Genomic DNA, 21007 nt, shown 5'->3' on the forward strand with positions numbered 1-21007 from the left:
CTAGTTCCTGCCCTCATGTCCGAGGTCCCATCCCTTTCCCATGCTGGTTTTGTGTCCTCTGATCTCACTGGTCTTAAGGCACAGCTCACCATTTTGCAGCTGACCTGTGAGCCCTGACTGACTCAGTAGGAGTGTTTCTGATTTGTGGAATGTGCGTTTGGCTTCCGTGTCTCTGAGCCCCCGTTTCTGTATTTCCAGGAAACCCGACTGAACTGCATCCGAATTGCCAGGAAAGGTGAGTCCGTTAGATATCTTTAGCCCTGCCCAGGACCCGCCTCTCATCCATGCAGCTCCAGGGGACCCTTAGCTCCAGGGCTAAGGGAGCAGACAGGACTATGGGAGCATAAACTGCAATCGGCTGTGGTCAGGAAGGGCTCCCCATCCTGGCTGCCCGTGCCCACTTCACTGGCTTCTTCTCTCAGGCTGGACAGCAGGCTGCCTCTCCCACCCTTTACTCTTCCCACAGTGATAGAAGGGACTCTGACAGAGACAGGGACCAGCCTGTGGAGAGAAAGCCATTGAGCTGTGTCTTGTGTCTTGAGGGTGATGGTGACTGGTCCCTGGTTCTGGGAGAGGCAGATGAGGACAGACAGGGAGACTTTGATGTGAGTCCGTTTTCTAGACATGGGAAGTGGTTGGTTACACCCTGGGACGTATCATCTGTGACATAGATACTTCACCTACTCCATCACCTGACAGGCGGGTGAGAGGGTAGTTTGGAAGGCCCCGGGTGTCCCCACTTCTCTGAAGATCCTGCGGGAGGCCCTAGGGAGCATGAGAGAAGAGTTGGCTGAGGGAGACTGAGCTGGAGTATGAAGGCGGGGCTGTTGGCTGAGAGGCGGGGTTAGGAGATCCATCCCCGACTGAACAGGGGAGCAGTGGTTGGATGCAGAGCTGGGTCTCGGCGCATGCGTGTTTGTGCATCCTGTTTGGTGCCTCGTTACTCAGTTCCTGGCCTGGGTGGCCTTTGCTCCTTTGATTCTCTGTCCTCTTTATTCTCCCCAGCTGCGTGCAAGGAGAGCAAGCGACCCCTCGAAGTGTCCCAGAGGTCGGAGGAGATGGGCCTCATCCTGGGTATCTGTGCAGGTGGCCTGGCCGTCCTCATTCTCCTCCTGGGCGCCATCATTGTCATCATCCGTAAAGGGTGAGTGGGGCCAGTGCCCTGACCCACTGGGGGCCCGTACTCCTGGAAAGCCTGCTGGGCACTGAGGAGCCATGGCTGGGGTTGGCAGAGCAGCTCCTCTGGTGGTGAAGTATGTGGAGGTTTGCCAGCTGGGGCATTGGGCCTGTGGATTAACACACACTGGAGAGTGGGAGTCAGGGACTCAGCAAAGGGCACTGTTGTGGCTGGAGCACAGGTCTGGCTGGTGCCAGGTACCACTATCCAGGAATGAATATTCTGCAGGGTGCCAGGGAGCTGTGTTGGAAGCAAGCACTGCCGTCCTCTGCCCACAGGAGCTGTTCCAACAGGAAGGGGTAGAGACTCTGACTTGGCTCTCTAGCCAGGGTATCTGCCCTGACTGATTGTGCAGGCCCAGAGCCCCCGAGTGAGAGAGAAGGCTGCCAGGGAGTTGAAGGACATCTGGTGTAGCCTTTAGAATGGTTTTAAAGCAACGAAGTATGTCAAAGCTGATGATCTCCCTCACTGTGCAGAGAGCGCTTACCTAGCACACATGAAGCCCCAAGTTCGGTTCCCCAGCTTGACATAAACCAGAAATGAGGTCACACATGTGACATTCCAGAGATGGATACAGGAGGATCAAAAGTTCAAGGCCGCCTTTGTCATTTCTGCTATCTACTGCATTGTCTGGGCTACGAGAGAGCCTGTTTCAAAAACAAAACAGAAGCTCAAAGCACCAAAACATAAACACCCCTGCAACCTCCGGAGCACAGGGCATACGCAGAGTTGGAGGCAGGGTGGGAACTCCCGAGACCCCTCCGCCTGCAGCCTCGGTCTAACAACCTCATTCTCATCAGGCATGAGCAGACCGTGGTGGCTCACGCACCTTAACTGAGCCCTAGAGGTGTCAGTGGACCTGCCCAAGGTCACCCTAGGAGCCAGAGGCAGAGCCAGCCTCATCCTTCTCCATCTGGACTCTGGCTTCTGTATCCTTGCTGCTGCCAGGCTGGGCACACACTGGCTGGTTGGCAGAGGCTCTCTGGGCTGCCGGGAGCAGATAAGTAGGATCCAGGGAGAGGGGACAAAAAGCTGGCTAACGCCATCAGCAATGGAGATAGGGTGTACCCGTGGAATAGCGATTGCATGTGTGGGATGGCCTATCCTGGGCTCAGGTTCAGATATTCTTTTTCTTCTGAAGTTCCTCCCAGAAGAGTGTCTTGAGACACAGTATTTTTAATGATCACTTAATGAGGAAGGACTGCGTGCCAGGAACGTTAGCTATTGAGTACCCAGAATGTGCCAGACAAGGTTCTGGCACTTGGGATCTATCCTAGAACATTTCCTTCTTGGATCCCGACAAGCAGCCGTCCGACTCCCTTTTAACTGACAAGAAGCTGTAATTAAAGTGAGTTGCCCGTGTCACTAGGTAAAGTGGGAGGGTGTGCTCTGAACTCAGGCCTCCCTGTGAATGGGAAAGCCTCGTTGGAGGCTCCCCGCCGATGGCAGATCTCTGCACTTGTGCCCAGCAGAGGCCCCAAGAGGGCCCTCCAAGTAGGGTTCAGGTGTAGAGGCTGTAAGTGGGACTGCCGGAGTGCGTTTGAGTCCCTAGGAATCCTTCCTGCAGGGAAAGAATGGGCTATATGGTATATCATCCTTCCTCCTTGCAAACAGGGCCTCCGGTGAGGACAAGGTGGGTCACAGATGTAGTCAGGGTGTCACTGGGAGGCAGCCTCCATTAGACAGTCACTAAATCATATATCAGCCCCTGTCCAGGCTATCTCTGAAGCCCCTAAGACTGTTTCCGTCCCTAGCACCACGCTTTGCGCTTTCCCATCATGGTGTCCCATGACTGTGTCCTCTAGTCCTGTCCTTGGGGAGCCAGCACTCTCCTCAGGGCTCCCCCAGTTTGCATTTTGGTGTGGGTTGGAACAGAGCAGGATCTGAATAGGTTCCAGAACAGCCTGTGTTGCAAACATCAAATGGACAGAGTAGGGGGTTTGGGGCCAATCCCTGGGCTTGATGGGACCTTGGGAGGGAGTTCCTGGGCCAGGGTCCTGAGATAAGTATTCTGAGATGGGGGACTCTGGCATTTGCCATGACAACCTGTGACTTGGTGTCCTCATCTGTGAAATGGGATTTTTTTTCAGTGTTGGAGAGTAAGCTCTGAGCCTTGGAGCACACTAGGCAAGTGTTTTACCAATCAGCAGCAGCCTTAATTCAATGCTTCTCATACACGTGTTGGGTGCCCAGTGAGACGGTGGCCTAGTTCCTTCATGAGCCCCATTGGCAGGGTCAGTCACAGTGGGAAGAGTGAGCCCTAGGCTTGCCTAGGTGTCCTGCCGGGGCCTCTCTATCCTGCTGGGGCTTCTTTACCCTGCCTCTCCTTGTCCTTAGCTAGTCCCCTCCCTCGGCTGAGGTGTGTGCTTGGGGCTGCCTGCTCTGGGGTGGCAGAGGCTGCAGGGAAGAGTCTGAGGGTAGGGGCCGTCTGCGAAGGCCAGAGCAAACGTGGATGAGGGAAAAGTGCCGTTGAGTGTTTGAATATATGTGTCTGTGCATGCCAGTGTGATTCTGGGTGTATGTGAATCTGAGCGTATCCGTTTATGTGTGAGTGTGCATGTATGTGTGAGTGTGCGTGTGCACGCGTGCGCGTTTGTTTCTGAACGTGCATGTGTGGCTGCAAAAGCCGTGCACCCCTCAGGCTCTCCACCTACTTCTGCAGCGCACTTAGAGAAGATTCTAGAAGGGCGTCTAGCCTGAGCTTACAGAGACTACATCTGGTCAGCCTTTAGATTGAGGATGGCCCCTCGACCTGTGTGGTCCCTTCCTCCTGGTAACATTGCCGTTTCTTTTTGCACGCTGCCAGGAGGGACCGCTATGCCTACTCTTACTACCCGTGAGTAGTTCTGACCACCCAAGGTCCCCGGGGTCCGCCCTTCCCACCACTCCCTCCTCCTCAACGTTGGCTCCTTTCCATGGCCCACTCTCCCTGTTGGTATTATCCCTCTGCCACAGCACTGTCTCTAGAGCGACCTGGCACTCTATTCCTCCCCAGTTACCCTGCAGCTAACATCACTGTTCTGGGTTTCCATGACCCCTCTCCACTGAGGTTCACCCCACCCCCAGCTTCCTGAACCTGTCTCCACCCTGCTGGTTCTCAGCCCCCAGTTTTTCTTCCCTTCACTCCGAGGAATTGCTGACACGGCTGCTTCCCCTCCTGTGATTTTTGTGCAGATAATTTTTGAACCTAAATTCAGAACTTTTGAGTGTGTGCATTAAATTCCATCTGCCTCCTCTCACACTGAGATCAGCCGGAGGCCAGTGGAGTCAGGTGTCCCCCCTTCAACCCCCATGCTCTGTCTCCTGTGGGCCGGATGGGTTTGATTTTGTAATTTTTCCAAGGAGGCTGACAGCCCCTGGCTTGGACTAGAGCCTTGCGGTGCACCACTGGAGACCGCCTTCTAGGCTGGTATCCGCTCGCTGAAGGGCTCTCTTGGGTCTCATTTTTCAGTCAGCTTGGCAGGGTCTTCTCAGTCTCCACATGGGTCCTAGGTCATTTCCATATGGGCTTCTTGCCCTTTCAGCCACCGAGAGGCACAGCTGTGCTCTCTGTCTCTTCTCTCTCCCAGGTGCCTGGGAGTCACAACCTAAGGTTTCAACCTATAAAGGGTCCCAGGCAGGGCTGCTCTCTTCCCCTGCCCCCCACTGCACTCATTTGCTGGCCAGGCAGGTGACAGGGTTCCACGGTGGGCGTTCCCTGAAAGACCCCTGAGCTGGCAGAGCAGACCTTAGCCTGCCCTCAGAAGGCCTGGTTCTCCTGAAGGTTAGAGGGAGCTCCCAGGCAGGGATCTTGTAGGAGGCGGGTGGTTGAGGCTGTATGGCTTAATCTTCTTCCGGTTTGTGTATGGTGGCTCTGCAGTGGCACCTAATTAGGCCAAGTGAATGACTGCCTCCTGACATTTCAGAGACAGGAGGGATAGGGAACAAGGTCCCAGCTCATGGTGGCTGTGACCCTTCCACATCTAAAGGTGCATTTGCAGTGCTGCAGACCCCTGACTCCAAGGCTCTCAGAGCTGGGCCTTCCCTCACACCTCTGGGTGCTGTGGGCCCCACCCCCACTGCAGGGTCTTGTCCCCTTCTGCAGGAAGCCAGTGAACATGGCGAAAGCCACGGTCAACTACCGCCAGGAGAAGACGCACATGATGACTGCTGTGGACCGCAGCTTCACAGATCAGAGCACTCTGCAGGAGGATGAGCGGCTGGGCCTGTCCTTCATGGATGCTCCTGGCTACAGCCCTCGGGGTAAGAACTGGCCTTCCCCACCCCCAGGCTCACAGGTCACAGGTCACAGGACAGAGTCCTGTCCTGGACATTATACCTCCTGTGTATCAGCGTTGGCCCTGAAATCCAGAGAATACATGGGCTGTGCTGGCACTGGGCTTGGAGGGGCTGAGAGGAACTCTGCCAGAGCAGCAGTGAAGGGGATGGGCACGCCTTCGCCTCTACTGTTTGCCTGATTGGGATTGAGTACCTGGAGGCAACCTGTGGAGACAGCCAGTCACGCAGACCCAGGCTGGCCACAGAATCTCTTCCTCATAAGGCTGTCTGACCTAGGGCAAGTTGCTTCATTAGGCTCTCTAGACGGCTGGAGATGGGAGGAAGGCCGTCTCTGCTGGTCGAGGACCCGTTCCCCACAGGGCTGCTATGACGTCCAGATGAGATAGCATTTGTAAACCGCTTGTCCCGATTGCCAGAGCAAAGTGAGTCAGCCCTTGACTCCTTCTGCTTTCCATCTCTTTACTTTATATAGTGTTCATTTACACAAAAGCTAATAAGGAAAGCCACTGAAACCCTCCCTATGCCTGACGTCGTAACTGTACGAGTACCAGTGAACCATGGGCTTCCGACTCAGCACTGTAGCAAGGTGCTGATCCAGCTACACCCCTGCCGCCCTCTCGTATAAAGACTCCCCTGAAATTTGTATCCACAGTTATCTGGCCTTTTTTCTTAAAAGATTTATTTATTCTTATTTTATGTGTTTGCCTATATGTGTGTATGTGTATCCTGTGATTGCAGTACCAGAAAAGGACAGTAGGGGGCGATGGAACCCCTGGAGCTGGTGTGGGTGCTGGGAACGGATTCTGGGTCCTCTGGGAAAGCAGCCTGTCCTGGGGCTGGGAGGTAGTACAGTGGCAGAGTGCTTACCTAGCTCACAGGAGGCCCTGGGTTCGAACCTCAGCACTGCCCACCAAAACAAAACACCACCACCGAAAGAGCACTGAGCTCGTGACATCTGAGCCATCTCTCCAGTCTAGCTATCCTTCTGTCTGGCCTTTAAAGTCCAGATGTACCACACATACGTACTCACTTTCTAGCTTTATAAGAAGGAACCCAAACTCTATTCTCCCAAGCCTACGTCACGTTCTCATATTTGCCCATGTAGACATTGGCTGTGGCTCATGAACTGTTGTCGGATGTATAGTTCTCCACTGTGTGACTATGTCACGGTTGTGTTCTTTGTGACATTCATTTGTTGGGCTTCTGGTTTCCTGTTCCCACAATGAGAGCTCTATCACGCAGGTCTTTAGACACTTCTGAGTGTGAGAGCCTAGAGGTGGACTCGCTGGATGATGAAATGCGTGTTCTTCCAGCCTCGTCAGACAGGGCTAGGATGTTTCCCAAAGCAGTTTGCTTCGCCCCTTCTGGTGTGAAATCCTGCACATCAGGATTAAAATTCGCCAGCCTCCTTCCCGTTGTGGGGCTGGTTTGTATGGAAGGGTGATTTTCTATAGTTCCCGTTTTGCGTTTCTCCCAGTGCTAATGAGGCTGAATAGATTTTCCAGTCATGATTGGCATTCAGGCGTCTTCTTCTGTGAAATGCCTGCACGTCTTTCTCTATTTTTTTTTTTTTTTTTGGTTGCTTTCTTAGTGGTTTTTAGGAGTTCTTTATATACTCAGGATAATAATCACTCCTCACTTATGAATTGCAAATATCGGTTCCCAGTTTGTCGCCCATCTTTCTAGGTTATTTATAGCATCTTCGGAGGAATAGGAAAGTCTTTATTTTAATACCCTCACATTTGTCAGCCCTTTCTTCCGCGACTTCTGCTGTCTGTGTTTCCTTAGAATTTTTCCCAGGGGCTGGGGAGATGACTCTGTCCGTAAAGTGGTTGCTGCCCAAGCATGAGGACCCAAGTTCAAGCCCCAGAACTTACCTTTAAAAGGCCAGGCAAGGGTTGGAGAGATGGTTCAGCTGTAGGGTCCGTGGTGTTCCCAGGCCAGCTAGTGGCGCCTAAGTGGTGGGCTCTAGGTCCCGAGAGAGAGTGTCTTGAAAGACAAGGTGGAAGGTTATAAAGGAAGACACCCAACGTTGGCCTCTGTCTTCCATAAGCATGTTCACTGGAGCCTTCTCATACATGTGTACCCGCCCACAACCCCGTCCACAGCTCGCCCTCAGTCCCATCCAAGCCCTGCCCACAGCCCCACCCACAGCCCGCCCTCAGCCCTACCCTTGCCCCGCCCACAAGAGAGTGTGCACGCCCTCCCCCGACCCCTCACACGCTACATGCATCTTTAACCATTTTTTAAAAAACCCTTTGTTCCTTCAAACTTCCCATCTTCCAATTCATATTTAAATTTTTCTCTGGAATCTATTTTTATGTGTGGTGTGAATTAAGGGTTTTCTTTTATCCACAGGGATAACGAGCAGCTTCTGTATCATTTTCTTTCGTAAGAATTTTGTTTTGATTTATTTTCTGTGCGTACAGTGTGAGGTGGGGGAGGGAACGGGGGAGCTTGAGCCACTGAGACCATGAGGAGGCCGGAAGACAACTTTGCCGAGTCTGCATTTAGGTGGGTTTTGGGGATCAAGCTCGGGTCACCAGGTCGGGGTGGCAAGTGCCTTTACCTGCTGAGCTAGCCCTTGGGACCCTAAGTCTTTATTGATTTATAGAGCGGTCCCTGTCAGTCTTTCACGGTTCCGTAATGTGTGGATTGGTTTCTGGCACTTTTCTATTAGATCGGTTTTCTGGTTCCTGGGCTGAGATCACAGGATGCTCACAGCTGTCTTGGTGACTTTGCTCTTCATGGCTTCTGTCTTCAATCTCTTTGTTACAAATTTCAGAATCATAGTTTCGAGTGGCTTCATACCAAATCTATGGGTCAGTTTTAAGATGGTGATCTTTCCGCTCCCGAACGATGTATACGGACATGACCCGTATCACCTACTTATTTACATCTTCTGTGGCTAAAAGTATATTTCCCCATAAGCTCTTGTACATCTTCGGTGACCTACATCTTCAAGGCCCTTACTATTTTACTACTGAGGATTGAACCCAGGGCTCAGTGCATGCTGAGCACGGCGTTTTACCACTAACCTGTGCCATCCCCAGGCCTCTGACTTAAGAATTTACAATTACATGACTTACTTGCTAGTTTGGTTGCTTATTTATTTGTGTGTGTGTGTGTGTGTGTGTGTGTGTGTGTGTGTGTGTGTGTGTGTAGGTCAAAGGACAACTTTTGGCAGTCAGTTCTTTCCTTCTATTTTGTGGGTCCGTGGAATTGAACTCAGGTCATCAGGCTTAGTGGCAAGCGTCCTTTACCTCCAAAGCTACTTTAAGGGTTTTTGTTTTTTGACTGCTATTGTACACAGTGCTCTTTAAAATAACTACTTCTCTTCCCCTCTCCACTATTTATTAATTTTTTTCTCTTTCTCTTTTGGAAATAGGATGTATTCCTGGCTGTCCTGGAACTCACATTGTAGATCCGCTTAGCCTTCAACTCACAGACAGCCTCCTGCCTCTGCCTCCAGACTGCCAGAATTAATGGTGTGCGCTAACACTTCCCCAGGTTGGGGTTGATATTTTGATATGTGGCTTGACCATAAATCCATACTCTTCCATGGATACTCTATTTAGTTCTAATACATCTGTAGAATCTCTCTGGTTTCCCAGTGGAGTCTGACCGTTTGGAGACACCAGAACTTCTGCTTCTTCTTGGCAGTGGTTCTCAGCCTTCCTAATGCTGTGACCCTTTAATCCAGTGCCTCGTGTCGTGGTGACCCCCAACCATAAAATTATTTCATTGTTACTTCATAACTGTAATTTCGCTACTCTTGTGAGTCATACTGTAAATATCTGATAAGCAGGATACCTGATATGCCACCCCAAGGGGGTCGAGACCCCAGGGATTGAGAACCACTGGTCTTTCTGTGACTTTCTGGACATCTCCAGTGGGCACTTGGAGTATTAGACTGAGTGGGGGTTTTAATAGCAGAAATCCTTGTCTTGTTTTCTTGGCCTCAAAAAGCTGCTTCCAACATTGAAACACAGAGAACAGTTTGCTGACGGTTTGGGGGTTGAAATGTTAGGCTCACAGTTCCCTTCAGTTTTCAGCTGCTAAGTGGGCTTTAGACTAAACACTCGTTAGACTTACCAGGCCCCTGCTCTATTTACTGCTGTGGCTGTGGCTTCCCTTTTGTTTGTTAAGGAAGAGAGCGGCGTTTTTACATTTTCTAATATACTGTACTTACTGTCCAAGATCTTCAAGCGGTCTTTCTGGGTGGGGTAGCTTCTGGCTAATGGTTCTGCTTTGTACTACTCCTCTCTGGTTTTGGTACCCAGATTTTTTTTTTTTTTTTTTTTTCAGAGCTGGGGACCAACCTAGGGCCTTGCGCTTGCTAGGCAAGCTCTCTACCACTGAGCTAAATCCCCAACCTCCAGATTTTTTTTTTTAAATGCACTGGGTTTCTGCTCTTTTCCCTTTATCACGGAAGGTTTGAATAATTCACTTCTGCAGAGTTTGGCTGTTGTTTTCTTCACGGAAAGATTTAAAATTTCTTATTTTAAAAGTAGATCACATTTGGCAGGGTGCGGTGACGCACGCCTTTAATTCCGGCACTTTGGAGGCAGAGACAGGCAGAGCTTTGTGAATTTGGGTCCAGCCTGGTCTACAGAGTGAGTTCCAGGACAGCCAGGGCTGTCTCATATCAGTCGACATAAATAAGACCGTTAAGACTCTTTAAAAAAAGAGTGAGTGTCGAGGTGGGCACAGGCTTTGCTGCTGAGTGTCACTGGGAAACGTGGGTGTGCGGGTGGAGGGAGAGGATAGGAGGGCGAAATGGAGCTCCTCTCTTAGGGAACTCAAGGACTAATTGGGGAGTCCAGGGTGACCCTGGGAAACGGGGGTCAGGGCAGCTACCATGTGGGTCCTGGAGACCAGCAGTGCTATCAAGAGTTTTGACAAGTTGTGAGTATATCACATTTTTATGTACACATTTTTCTGTGTATACCCATGTGGGCACATGAATGCCACTGTATACATGTGTGGGGTCAGCAGACAACTCCTAAGAGTTGGTTTTTTCCTTTTACTATGTGGGTTTTCAGGATTTGAACTCAGGTCGGCAGACTTGGTGATGGGCACCTCGGCCCCCGGAGCCATCCCGCCAGCCTAAGATTTAAAACTCATGGTCAGCTTCTTTACAGGAGTCAGGCCTTCAGACTCGCTGCTTTTAAGTCACTTTTTATTTTTCCATATGTCTATAAAACACCGCATGTATGTCTGACAATGACGCATGCGGGGCGTCCCTTTATCAGGGGCTTCGTCTGTTTCATGTGAGTTTACCTGTTTTCTGTTTGTCCTCTGCCTCTGTGAACGCTCACCGTTTTACATCGCTTAGTGATTATCAACCTTCATGTAAAAAGAGGGAAAGGTAGGGCTGTGGTTGTGGCCTATGTGCCTGCTCATCATGTGGGCTGATTAGGCTCTGTGGATGAGCTGTCAATCTCCTGTCACTCTTGCTGGAGTCTCTTCCTACCTGGTGATCACTTAGTGAGCCATTAGCTCTGTGTCTGCAGCAACCCCTGAGCTCCCAGTCTCCTTGATGGTCTGAGTTCTTTGAACCAGGAGAAATCTTTTATCTTTTGTGTATGCCTCTGTGTGTGTGTGTGTGTGTGTGTGTGTGTGTGTGTGTGTGTGTGCACGTGCGTGCGTATGTGTCTGTCTGTCTATATGTGTGTGTGTTTGTGCATATACACGTGCATGTGTATTTGTGTGTACGTGTCTATATGTGTGTGTATATTTGTGTATATGTGTGTTTGCATGTGTAATGTGCGTGTATATCTGCATTTGGAGGCCAGAGGTTGACATCAGGTGTCTTCATCAGTTACTCACCTCCTGAGAGGTCTATCGCTGACCCTGTCTGTAGATCGCTATTAGGCTATACTGTTTGGCCGCTGAGTCACCAGGGATCCCACTGTCTCTGCCTCACCATGCATGCCTTCATGCCTGGATTTTTTACTCAATTGCTGGGGATTGAACTTGGGTCCACATGGTTTGTGTAGCAAGTGCTTTGCTGGCTGAGCCATCTCCCCAGCCCCAGGAACCCTCCTTGAAGTCTCCTGCGTTGTCCACTTGTGTAGTTGTGGCTGCTTCTTGGAGCCAGCTTTGCAGGCTGGGCCAGTGTCTCACGATGGAGAAGGACCAGGTGTCCAGTTAGCCAGCTGCCCTGGCTTTTGGGGACTCAGAGACTCCCTTTCCTGGAAACGGCTAACAATGCCAGCGATTGCCGTGGATGGCGCTGCCTGGTGCCAGGCTCTAAGTGCCTCGTAGATGGCGTCTTATTTAACAAACACACCACCATGTTGAGCGGAATCAGTTTTTACTTCATTTGACATGTGGAAGTGGAAGTTCAGACAGAATAGCCTCCTCAAGGTCATATGCAGAACTGGGATTTGATCTGAGATCTGCCTAACTCCAGAGCCTCTGTCAGCCCCCTGAGGACTTTTCATAAAACACAAAGAGCCGTGCTTGGCGAGAGACGGGAAGCGGCCTTCCTTCCATTCATCTCTTGAATGTTTCAAATGCACGCAGACATGCTGGGAGCCCTGAGAGGTCCCACAGGGAAGACACATACTTATTTTTGTTTACATCAGAACTGGACAGACTCCTTTAAACACAGATCTCCTCCTCTATCTAACTTACGTGTTTGCTTAACGTGTTTGTGTGTATAGAGGTGTTCATATGTGCAGTTGTATGTTCATGTAAGCCTGCAAATGTATGTGTATGTGTAAGTGTTCACATGTGCCTGTATACATGTGTGTGAGCACTCCACATGTGTACACATGTGTGGAAGTATCCATGTGTCCGTGTACATGTATGTGTGTAAATGCTCATGCACATGAAGTGTGTGTGTGCATGTGTGTATGTGTATGTGTTTGTGTGCACATGCATCGTGCATATTTACCATACTTACCAGTATGGCATGAGTCCTGTCTTTCCTCTTTGGATCTCAGCTTCCCCGTCTGTAAGATTAAGGGTGTGGAGCCTCTGACTACATGGTGAACTGGTAACTGACCAGTTCTCCGGCTGTCAGCCACCAGAACTCAGGATCAAACACAGGAGATGCTTGCTCTCTGTTAAGCTGGACACACGTTAGGACTAAGGCTGCTAAGAGAAGGAACAGCAAAATAGGAAGTCGCTGCCATGGCCTTGAGGTCCTGCCCGGAAGCAGTCTGCAGACCTTGGCATAGGGCTCTGAGGGGCGGTCTCCCTGATTTGACTGGATTCTGGGGAGTTCCTAGAGGAGCATAGGTCCACACTGGAGAAGGCCTCTGGGGGGGACATTCTGGCTGAGACATGGAGGATACATATCAGTTCTCGTAGCGTAAAGGCCAGGAGAGGAAGGGTATTGAGGGATCAGCATGCAACATCGGGCCCAGGGAGGGAAGAACAGGCACTGGCTAGAGATCCCTTCCAGGCCAGGCCAGCGAGAAATGTAAAGGACAGGTCTCCAGTCAGCCATGTAGCCTTTGCTGAGAGGAGGTAGGAGACACACAGTGAGGGAAGCTCCAGGTAGGAGAAACAGTGGCTGCTTTCCTCAGCCTTAGATCCTAACTCCGGAACCGGGGTGGGATCACCTCGGGGATGCTGATTCTGAATGCTAGGGAGGCAGTGTGTCTGTCTGGCAAGGTCTGGGGTCTGTGGAGTCCCCTTGTCTGGGCCACTGCCTCTGCTGACAATAGAAATGTTGGCTCAGGAGAAACACTCTATTGAGGTGCCTGGCATTGTTGGTGGAGGGGGTGTCTGCGCAAGCTAATTTTACATTGCTCGTCTTTGAATGGGGGTGATTGCTGGGAGTTGCCAATGTTCCAGATTGTTCTCTGGAAGGGGGGATGCGGTGGTCATGTCCAGGGCTCTGCGAATGCTGCCTGTGCAGGTTGAACAGCAAAACCTGGCAGTGTGCTGTGAAGTTGCTGTGGCATCACAGGGCGATGGAGCCACGAGGGCCCTATGGGTCACCTCAGTTGACCCACTTATTTTGTGAATGGGAAACCTAAGATGCAGAAGGGAAACACTGGCGGGGCTCATCCGGGGCGGCCTTGTTAAGCTTGACTCTAAGGAATGATCCATTCGCCCTCCATGTTGGCTGTGCTCCCTGGCTCTAGGGGCTGTGGAGTATGCAAATATGTGAGGGCCCCTTTCCCTTCCCACAGGAGACCAGAGAAGCAGTGGGGTCACTGAGGCCAGTAGCCTCCTGGGGGGCTCTCCTCGGCGCCCCTGTGGCCGGAAGGGCTCCCCGTATCACACAGGGCAGCTTCACCCTGCAGTACGAGTGGCTGACCTGCTGCAGCACATCAACCAGATGAAGACAGCCGAGGGCTACGGCTTCAAGCAGGAGTACGAGGTGCGCCCGGCCCGCTCCCCTCACTGTGGAGCAAACTCTCAGGCCAGCCCTGGCTGGACCCGTACGCTGACAGTCCCCAAGGTGACCTAACACTTTGACCTTGACTCTGACCTGTACTTCAAGCTTAGACTGTCTGACTGTTCACTGTTCCATCTCATCTCCACCCTGATCACGAACAAGTCTTACCCTGCCTCGGGTTGGAGTCCCATCAATACTGACCTTGACCTAATCCCGGTCTGACATTATTAACTCCCGACCTTCATCTGATTGGATTCCAGTCACTCTCGTCTGGACACCAGCGCTACCTCCACTTAAACTTAATCTCAACCTTGATCTTGATCATTTAATCTTTCCTCTCTTCCCAGTTCAAACTCAGGGTTCTGTATCCTCACCTCTGTGAGCTCTGACCTCCCTTTGGCTCATCTTTCCCTTCCCTCTACACACACCTGACGATTATGGTGCCCTACCCCCACCCTGCCTTCGTCCTTCCCCTTGTGGGGAGGGGTCCCGGGAGTCTTGGGGTCTCTCTCCCCCACTGACTACCACTCTCCCTTTGGCAGAGTTTCTTTGAAGGCTGGGACGCCACCAAGAAGAAAGACAAGCTGAAGAGCGGCCGGCAGGAGCCAGTGTCTGCCTGTGAGTTCCGGGGAAGGGGCCGGAACTCACAGCGACAGGAGGAAGTGAGGAAGGGGAAGCATGGCCAGCCAGTGCATGCTCCCGGTAGTCATAGCGCCCTGGCTGCTGTGATTGACGGGATCTTAGAGATGAGGGAACAAGTTTGGGAGGACGGGACCTCAGCTGAAGGTCACACAGCGAATCGCTGCTCTTCTTCCTCAGCTCCACACCGAGACTCTAACCCTCGGCCCATCCCCATGGTGTCCGGAGTTCATTGGTCAGCTCTGAGCCCTTGTAAAGGTCGCTTGGCATTCCTGTTGACCCTTCCCCTAGTCTCCAGGAGATCCCCTCCAGGCTGTGTGTGGCACAGCGCTCTCTGCTGCTCTGTCCACAGATGACCGACACCGAGTGAAGCTGCACCCGATGCTGGGAGACCCTGATGCCGACTACATCTCTGCCAACTACATAGACGTGAGTGCCCGGCCCCACCCTTTCTCCTCATCTGTCCCTGTCCCACCAGGGTTGGCAGGGCAGAAACCTACCAGAGAATAAAGGAGGATCTGAGTTGCTGAGTTGCATTTGGTGCCAGGGAACTCAGAATGGGGAGCTGAGGGTAGGTGTTGGCCTTCAGGGAAACAGCCCGAGGGCTGTGCTCACCCAATGTGGAGGTAGAACAAGGTCTGGGAGCAGACAGGGGGACTGAGGGGTGGGAGCTGCCTCAGCAAGGGGCCGAGAGATTGGAGGAGGGATTCTCATGGTTTCTGTAGTGAAAATGAGGAGGTTATGCAGGACTAAATGGTAAAGGCCTTGGGTGTCAGGCTAAGGGCTTGGGCCAGCTCCCAGGGCCATCAGGATTTGGCTTTGATTTGACATGCGACCCTTCAGATATAGCGAGGTGTGTTTACTGAGCACATCCGGTGTGCCAGCACAGCGATCAAAGACTTTATATGCAATCTCACATTTCATGTAACTCACCCTGTATTGCGTGACCTCACCTTACAGGAGAGGAAGCTGGAGGTCAGAGAGGCGAAGCTACCAGTTCTGGGTCACACAGTTAGACCAGTAAAGAAAAGACGCAAGCCCCAGCTTGGCTGTCCCCTCAGTCTCTGCTGCTGACCATTTCACTGTCCTGATATTGGATCTGGCTGGATTGAGGGGAGGGACGAAGAGAAGGCAGGTTTCCCAGGGGTGGATGGGGGTGTCGATGGGAACTGGGCAAGGCCCAGGGCCTCGACTGCATTTCGTGCAGCAAGCTGAGATTGAAGGAGCATCTTTTAATTGTGCAGGAAATGCGTTCACCGCACCCAGGCACCAGGCTAGAGCTGAGAACACAGACCCGTGACCATTACTTTTTTTTTTTTTTAAAGTGATACAAAGATTCTAGTAGGGGAAACAGGTTAACACCCAAGGAAATATGCAAGGAAATTCATTTCAGATTAGCTGGGAACACATAGGCAAGCAGAAAGGTGTCACATAGCCAGGTAGTGGCTTGGTAGGCTGTAGTCGCAGAGGAAGGGGAGGGACACTCAGGTACCAACAGGGAAGTCGAAGGCCCAGGAGGAAGCCATAGTTTACCAGGGCTGAGGTCGTCAGGATCTCTGGAGAGGTCTCTCCCATCTTTCTCCTGGAGTTGAGTGCACCACCCCTGCTTCCCAGATCCTTTGCCTTCTCCCTGCCCCCATCCTGTTCCTTGCCTGGGGTAAGAGCCAGGCCTGGCCTCACAGGCTTGGGCAGCATGGGGACAGTGGACCTTTCTCACTGGGGTTCCACCTGGTTGGTTTCTCTCGGGCCCTGGCAGGGACATGCCTATCCCTCTCTCTGGTCTCCTCTGTTCTGCCTGCCAGCTCACACCACCCTTTCTGGCCTCTCCTGTGCCCCACCCACTTCCACTCACCTCTGGCCTAACATCTGTCTCTTTTGCTTTGTTCTGTTCCCTCACTGGAATCATTAAGATTCGGATAAACCGACAAGTAAGTATCTCCTCCTCCTCCTCCTCCCCCTCCTCCTCCTCCTCCTCCTCCTCCTCCTCCTCCTCCTCCTCCCCCCCCTCCTCCTCCTCCTCCTCCTCCTCCTCCTCCTCCTCCTCCTCCCCCTCCTCCTCCTCCTCCTCCTCCTCCTCCTCCTCTTCCTCCTCCTCTTCCTCTTCCTCTTCCTCCTCCTCCCCTCCTCCCCTCCTCCCCCCTCCTCCTCTTCCTCCTCTTCCTTCTTTTTCCTCTTCCTTCTCCTCCTCTTCCTCCTCCTGTCTGGTGGACTGGCTGTGTCCTGAGTTCTCTCAAAGGCTCTGTCTGTCTGTCTCTCTCTTTCTCTCTTTCCCTCCTTCCCTTCTCCTGGCACCAAACACCAGTCACCCATCCAGCAGTCTGCCAGGGGCTTCTACAGCTAAAGACTCTGTCTCCCTGCTGGGAGACATTCCCTGCCACCCTTAGCTCTCTCCACAAAAGCAGCTATATTGGGGTGCTGGTCACTGCTGTCCCCTTCGGCCTCCTATTTAACCACTTCCTGTGAGCTTCCCCACCTCTGTGCCTTCTGCAGAGCTCTTGGTATGTGTAGTGGGGACGCTGCCCTCTGTGGCCTTGTCTCCACTACTGAGAGGCTGAGATCTTCTGACAGGCCTGGGTCAGTCCTCTTTAAATGCATCTCCCTAGTGTTCAAATCCCTTTGCGGTCAGTTTGCTTAAAGCTCAATCCCAATCATTTTGCCCTCCATTTAGCCCCAGTTTGGATGTGCTTCCGCACCTCCCCCCCAAATTAGTTTGAATATTAGTTTAAAAATTGTAATATCGCCTGCCCTTTGGGGGAATTAAAAAGGGCTGAGGACAACTCAGTTAGTGGAGTGCTGGCCAAGTGTGAATGAGACCCAGCATCATATAAAAACTGGGTACGGTGGCCACCCCTTTAATCCTAGCCTTAGGAGGCAGGGGCAGGTGGATCTATGAGTAGGAGGCCAGCCTGGTCTACAGATCGAGTTCCAGGACAGCCAAGGGCTATGTAGAGAGACTTGTCTCAAAAAATAAAGAAACAAAACAAAAAATGAATGAAAGAAAAAAAAAAGAAAGAAAGGAAGGAAGGAAGGAAGGAAGGAAGAAAGGGAAACCCTAATTAATTTAGCCATCTTATTCATAATCATCATCATTAATTTTGATTTTTCGAGAAGGAGTCTCTCTCTGTAGCTAGGCTGGCTTGGAACTATGTATCTGAAGCTGGACTCAAATTCACAGCAATCTTTTGCCTCAGCCTCCCGAATGCTAGGATTATATTTCAAACTGTTTAATGACTGGTATTCTCTGCTATTTTGTGGGTACATTTTCCATTTCATCTCCTTAAAAAGAGATATTTCTTTCTTTTTTTAATCATTGCTAGAATTCTGTTCGTTATCAGACTTCCAGACAACATGGAGAGACTAACACAAGAAGTGAAGGGTCCCCCCCCGCCCCCCCCCGCCCAGTCTCATTTGGCAGGGACAGCCAATTATCCCAGACGCGCCTCTTATTCTGAGTACAGTCACACAGTTGGTTTGTAAAATTCTCAAATGTAAAAGGCCTATTAGGTTCACGCAAGACAGCGGATGTGCTGAGTCCTAGCGTCCCCTGTGGGCTGTGATGAATACAGGCCCTTATTGGCTTTAGAATCACTGATTCTCTGTGGTGACCCACTTGCCTTTAAATCTCACCCATTTGGTTCCCTTCTGCCAGACCCCTGAGAAATACCCTTAGAAGGCCTCACTGGGCTAAATGCTAACTCAAATGCAGGGAGCAATCCTGTCACCGCCCGCCGGCACCTGGCAAGTGCCAGGCACCTAGAGTGCATTGTTTAATTGTGCAAAGGACCGTTCGCAGATGACATTAGTCTGAGAAAGGTAAATGACACGTGGAAGGCCACAAACCAGTATTATCATTCTACTCTCCCCAGCATCACCCACGCAGACTCCAGCAAGGGCTTAGCGGTGTGGTCCTCACACCCGATGATGCTCCTTGGGTTATGAGGTCCTGGAGTCCTGGGTGCTACTCCCTAAAGTGGATGTGTACAAGGCAATCTTTACTTCAAGATGTGGTCACTTAAAACTTATATTTGTAGGGGTTTGGGGATGACCGAGTTGGTAAATGCTTCCTTTGCAAGTGTGAAGACCCGAGTTCAATTCCCAGAACCCATGTGGGGAGTTCATTCTTGTAACCCCAGCACTGGAGAGGTAGAGCCAGGTGGATCTTCCGGCCGACTAGCCCAGCTTAGCTTAATTGTGAAGAGTCATGCCAAAGAGAGATCCCGTCTCCAAGGAGATGGACCGCTCTCCCGAGCGAGCGTGGTACTTGAGGTTGTTGCCTGGTTTTAAACATGTGCACACATGTACCCTCCCTTCAGGTGCACCACACACACACCTGCCCACAGGTACACACATACACATGAACACACATAGTACACACACATGCATAGCAAAACCTCCATTTGCGTCTGTCATGAGGTATCTTTTAAGAAGTGAGGAACTGAGTCCTGGAGGCTGTCATCTGACAACACACACATGTGGTGACATTTGTCTACATACGTGCCCCTTCCAGTAAAAAACATAATAATTTTTTTAAAAAAGTGAACATGTAGAAATTGCAAGTTCTGTGCTCATATGTTTGCTCGTGGGAGTGGAAAGGTGCTCAGTGGTTAGAGCACTGGCTGCTCTGGCCGGGGGTGGGGGTGGGGTCTGAGTTTAACCCACGGGCGGCTCACAACCATCTGTGTTTCCAGCTCTAGGGCATCTGACACCCTCTTCTGGCCACTGCTGTTCCTGCATGCACATGGTGCACATGAACTCACTCAGGCATACACGCATGCACATATGTTATAAATGTTAAAAGAAAACAAATAAGCCTGTGTGACAAGGCAGATTGAATGACCCTGGGCCAGACTTTCTCCAAAACGTGATTTTTCAAACGAAGAAAGACTAGGATCCTGGAAGGGGCCCCGGTTGGGTGAGGGTGAAGGTGCAGGGCTCTGAATCCGATCACGAACCTGGGTTGAGGCAGAACTTAGGCAAACTGGGAACAGGGGCCCAGGCAGTTCGGGGTAACCTGTTTCAAGCTCAGCTACTTGCTAGGCAGTGAGCCTGTCCTTCTGACTTCTGACCTGCCGTGGAGAGAGCTGCTTGGCTCTTGGATAAGCTGCTGTACTCAGGGCAGAGCAACTCTGGAGGTTTTTTGCAGGATTCCCCCCGCCCCCATAGGTTTTTCGTAGGTTTTCATAGTTCATCACTTTGAAGGGGTTTTGACTTTAACCCAGGCAACCATGAGGCTGTCTAGCCATCATCTTCCAGTCACAGGAGGCAACAGAGGCTTAGAAAGGTCCAGCCTTGCTGGCTACTCCTCTGTCTGAGGCTCTGCCAAGGAACTGGCCAGAAATGCACGATCCAGGTCCACCCACATCCTCTGAGCCCAAGTGGATCTTCGACATTATCCCAGGGGTCCCTGTGTACCCATGATGCCAAACCGCTGTCCTGTTTGTGCTGGGTCTAATTTTATAACATCTAATCATTGGGATCTATGGTTTTTGTTTCCAGAGTCTCCCACGTGCTAAGCGTGCTACCCCTGAATCTCATTCTCAGCGCATTTGATCAGTTTTAATTGCGTTCCATTGCTCCATTTATACTGACTAATAAGTGCTGAGACTTGTCGGAACCTGCCAACAGGGACCCAGGTCCATTAGAAACCAACACTCAGGGGGGTCACCTAGAGGCCCAGCTGTTTCCCCACCCCACTTCGCTTTTGCCTCCCGAGTGCTGGGATTAAAGGCTTGTGTGCCACTTTAGAGACCTTTGAAACATGGTTAAAAATAACAACTACTCGTGGTCCTGCTTTATGCTTGGCCCAGTGACAGCACTTAACTCCATTACTGTTTGGGCCCTCACGTCCCCGGGAGGGAAATCTTGTCATGATCTACCGAGTACAAGAGGAGATGGAGGCCAAAAGGAGAGGGCGTTTGCTTGAGGGCGGCTGGGATTGACCCTAGCAGTAAGGCTCCAGGGCCCTTTGGGTTCTGGAGCCCAGGGGTCCAGAGGAATTACAGGGAGCTGCGTTGAGGCCCGGGGCGGAGCTTAGTCGTCTCCCCTCCCCCTCAACCTCCCGGAGCTGAGGACCGAACCCAGGGCCTTGCACTCTACCATTGAGCTAAATCCCCAACCCCTTGGTTTTCTCTTACACCTGCCTCCGTTGTGCTTTGTAAACTTGACACAGCCTCTGCGACTGGATTCATGGCTGGCTCTTGTCCCAGAAAGATGAAGCCTTGGGAGGGACCTTAGGGTCATTGTAGCTTTGATGCTTCATGACCTGAGAGCTCTGGGGATAGAGAATGAGGTAGCTTTTGTCTTCTCTTTCACATAAGATAGAAGGTAGTGCTTAGAACAGTATGGGGCCATCACTATGACTCCGTCCGTCCTGCTGCAACTTCAGCTCACTGATGGTTGCACTGAGGGTTCTGGGGAGGGAGGATGGGATAGCTCTTGGCTTCTCTTTCATGGGAAATAGACAGTAGCATTTAGAAAACAAGGGACCATCACCCGGTCTCAGGGATAGTCTTCATTATCAGTAATTTCATCCAAGGGCCCAACTTCAAACC

At 51.4% G+C, this 21007-nt stretch overlaps 1 protein-coding gene across 1 annotated transcript in view; it reads left to right on the forward strand.

The window, feature by feature from the left end:
• Positions 1-21007, forward strand: part of Ptpru (protein tyrosine phosphatase receptor type U) — a 74097-nt gene that overhangs the window by 40485 nt on the left and 12605 nt on the right. Inside the window, 8 exon segments of the mRNA XM_032896923.1 lie at positions 199-235; positions 1006-1144; positions 3984-4013; positions 5262-5419; positions 13609-13799; positions 14360-14435; positions 14809-14885; positions 16367-16384. Coding sequence (XP_032752814.1) covers positions 199-235; positions 1006-1144; positions 3984-4013; positions 5262-5419; positions 13609-13799; positions 14360-14435; positions 14809-14885; positions 16367-16384 — 726 coding nt within the window.

Source organism: Rattus rattus, chromosome 1 (assembly GCF_011064425.1).
Source record: "Rattus rattus isolate New Zealand chromosome 1, Rrattus_CSIRO_v1, whole genome shotgun sequence".
Lineage (NCBI taxonomy): Eukaryota > Metazoa > Chordata > Mammalia > Rodentia > Muridae > Rattus > Rattus rattus.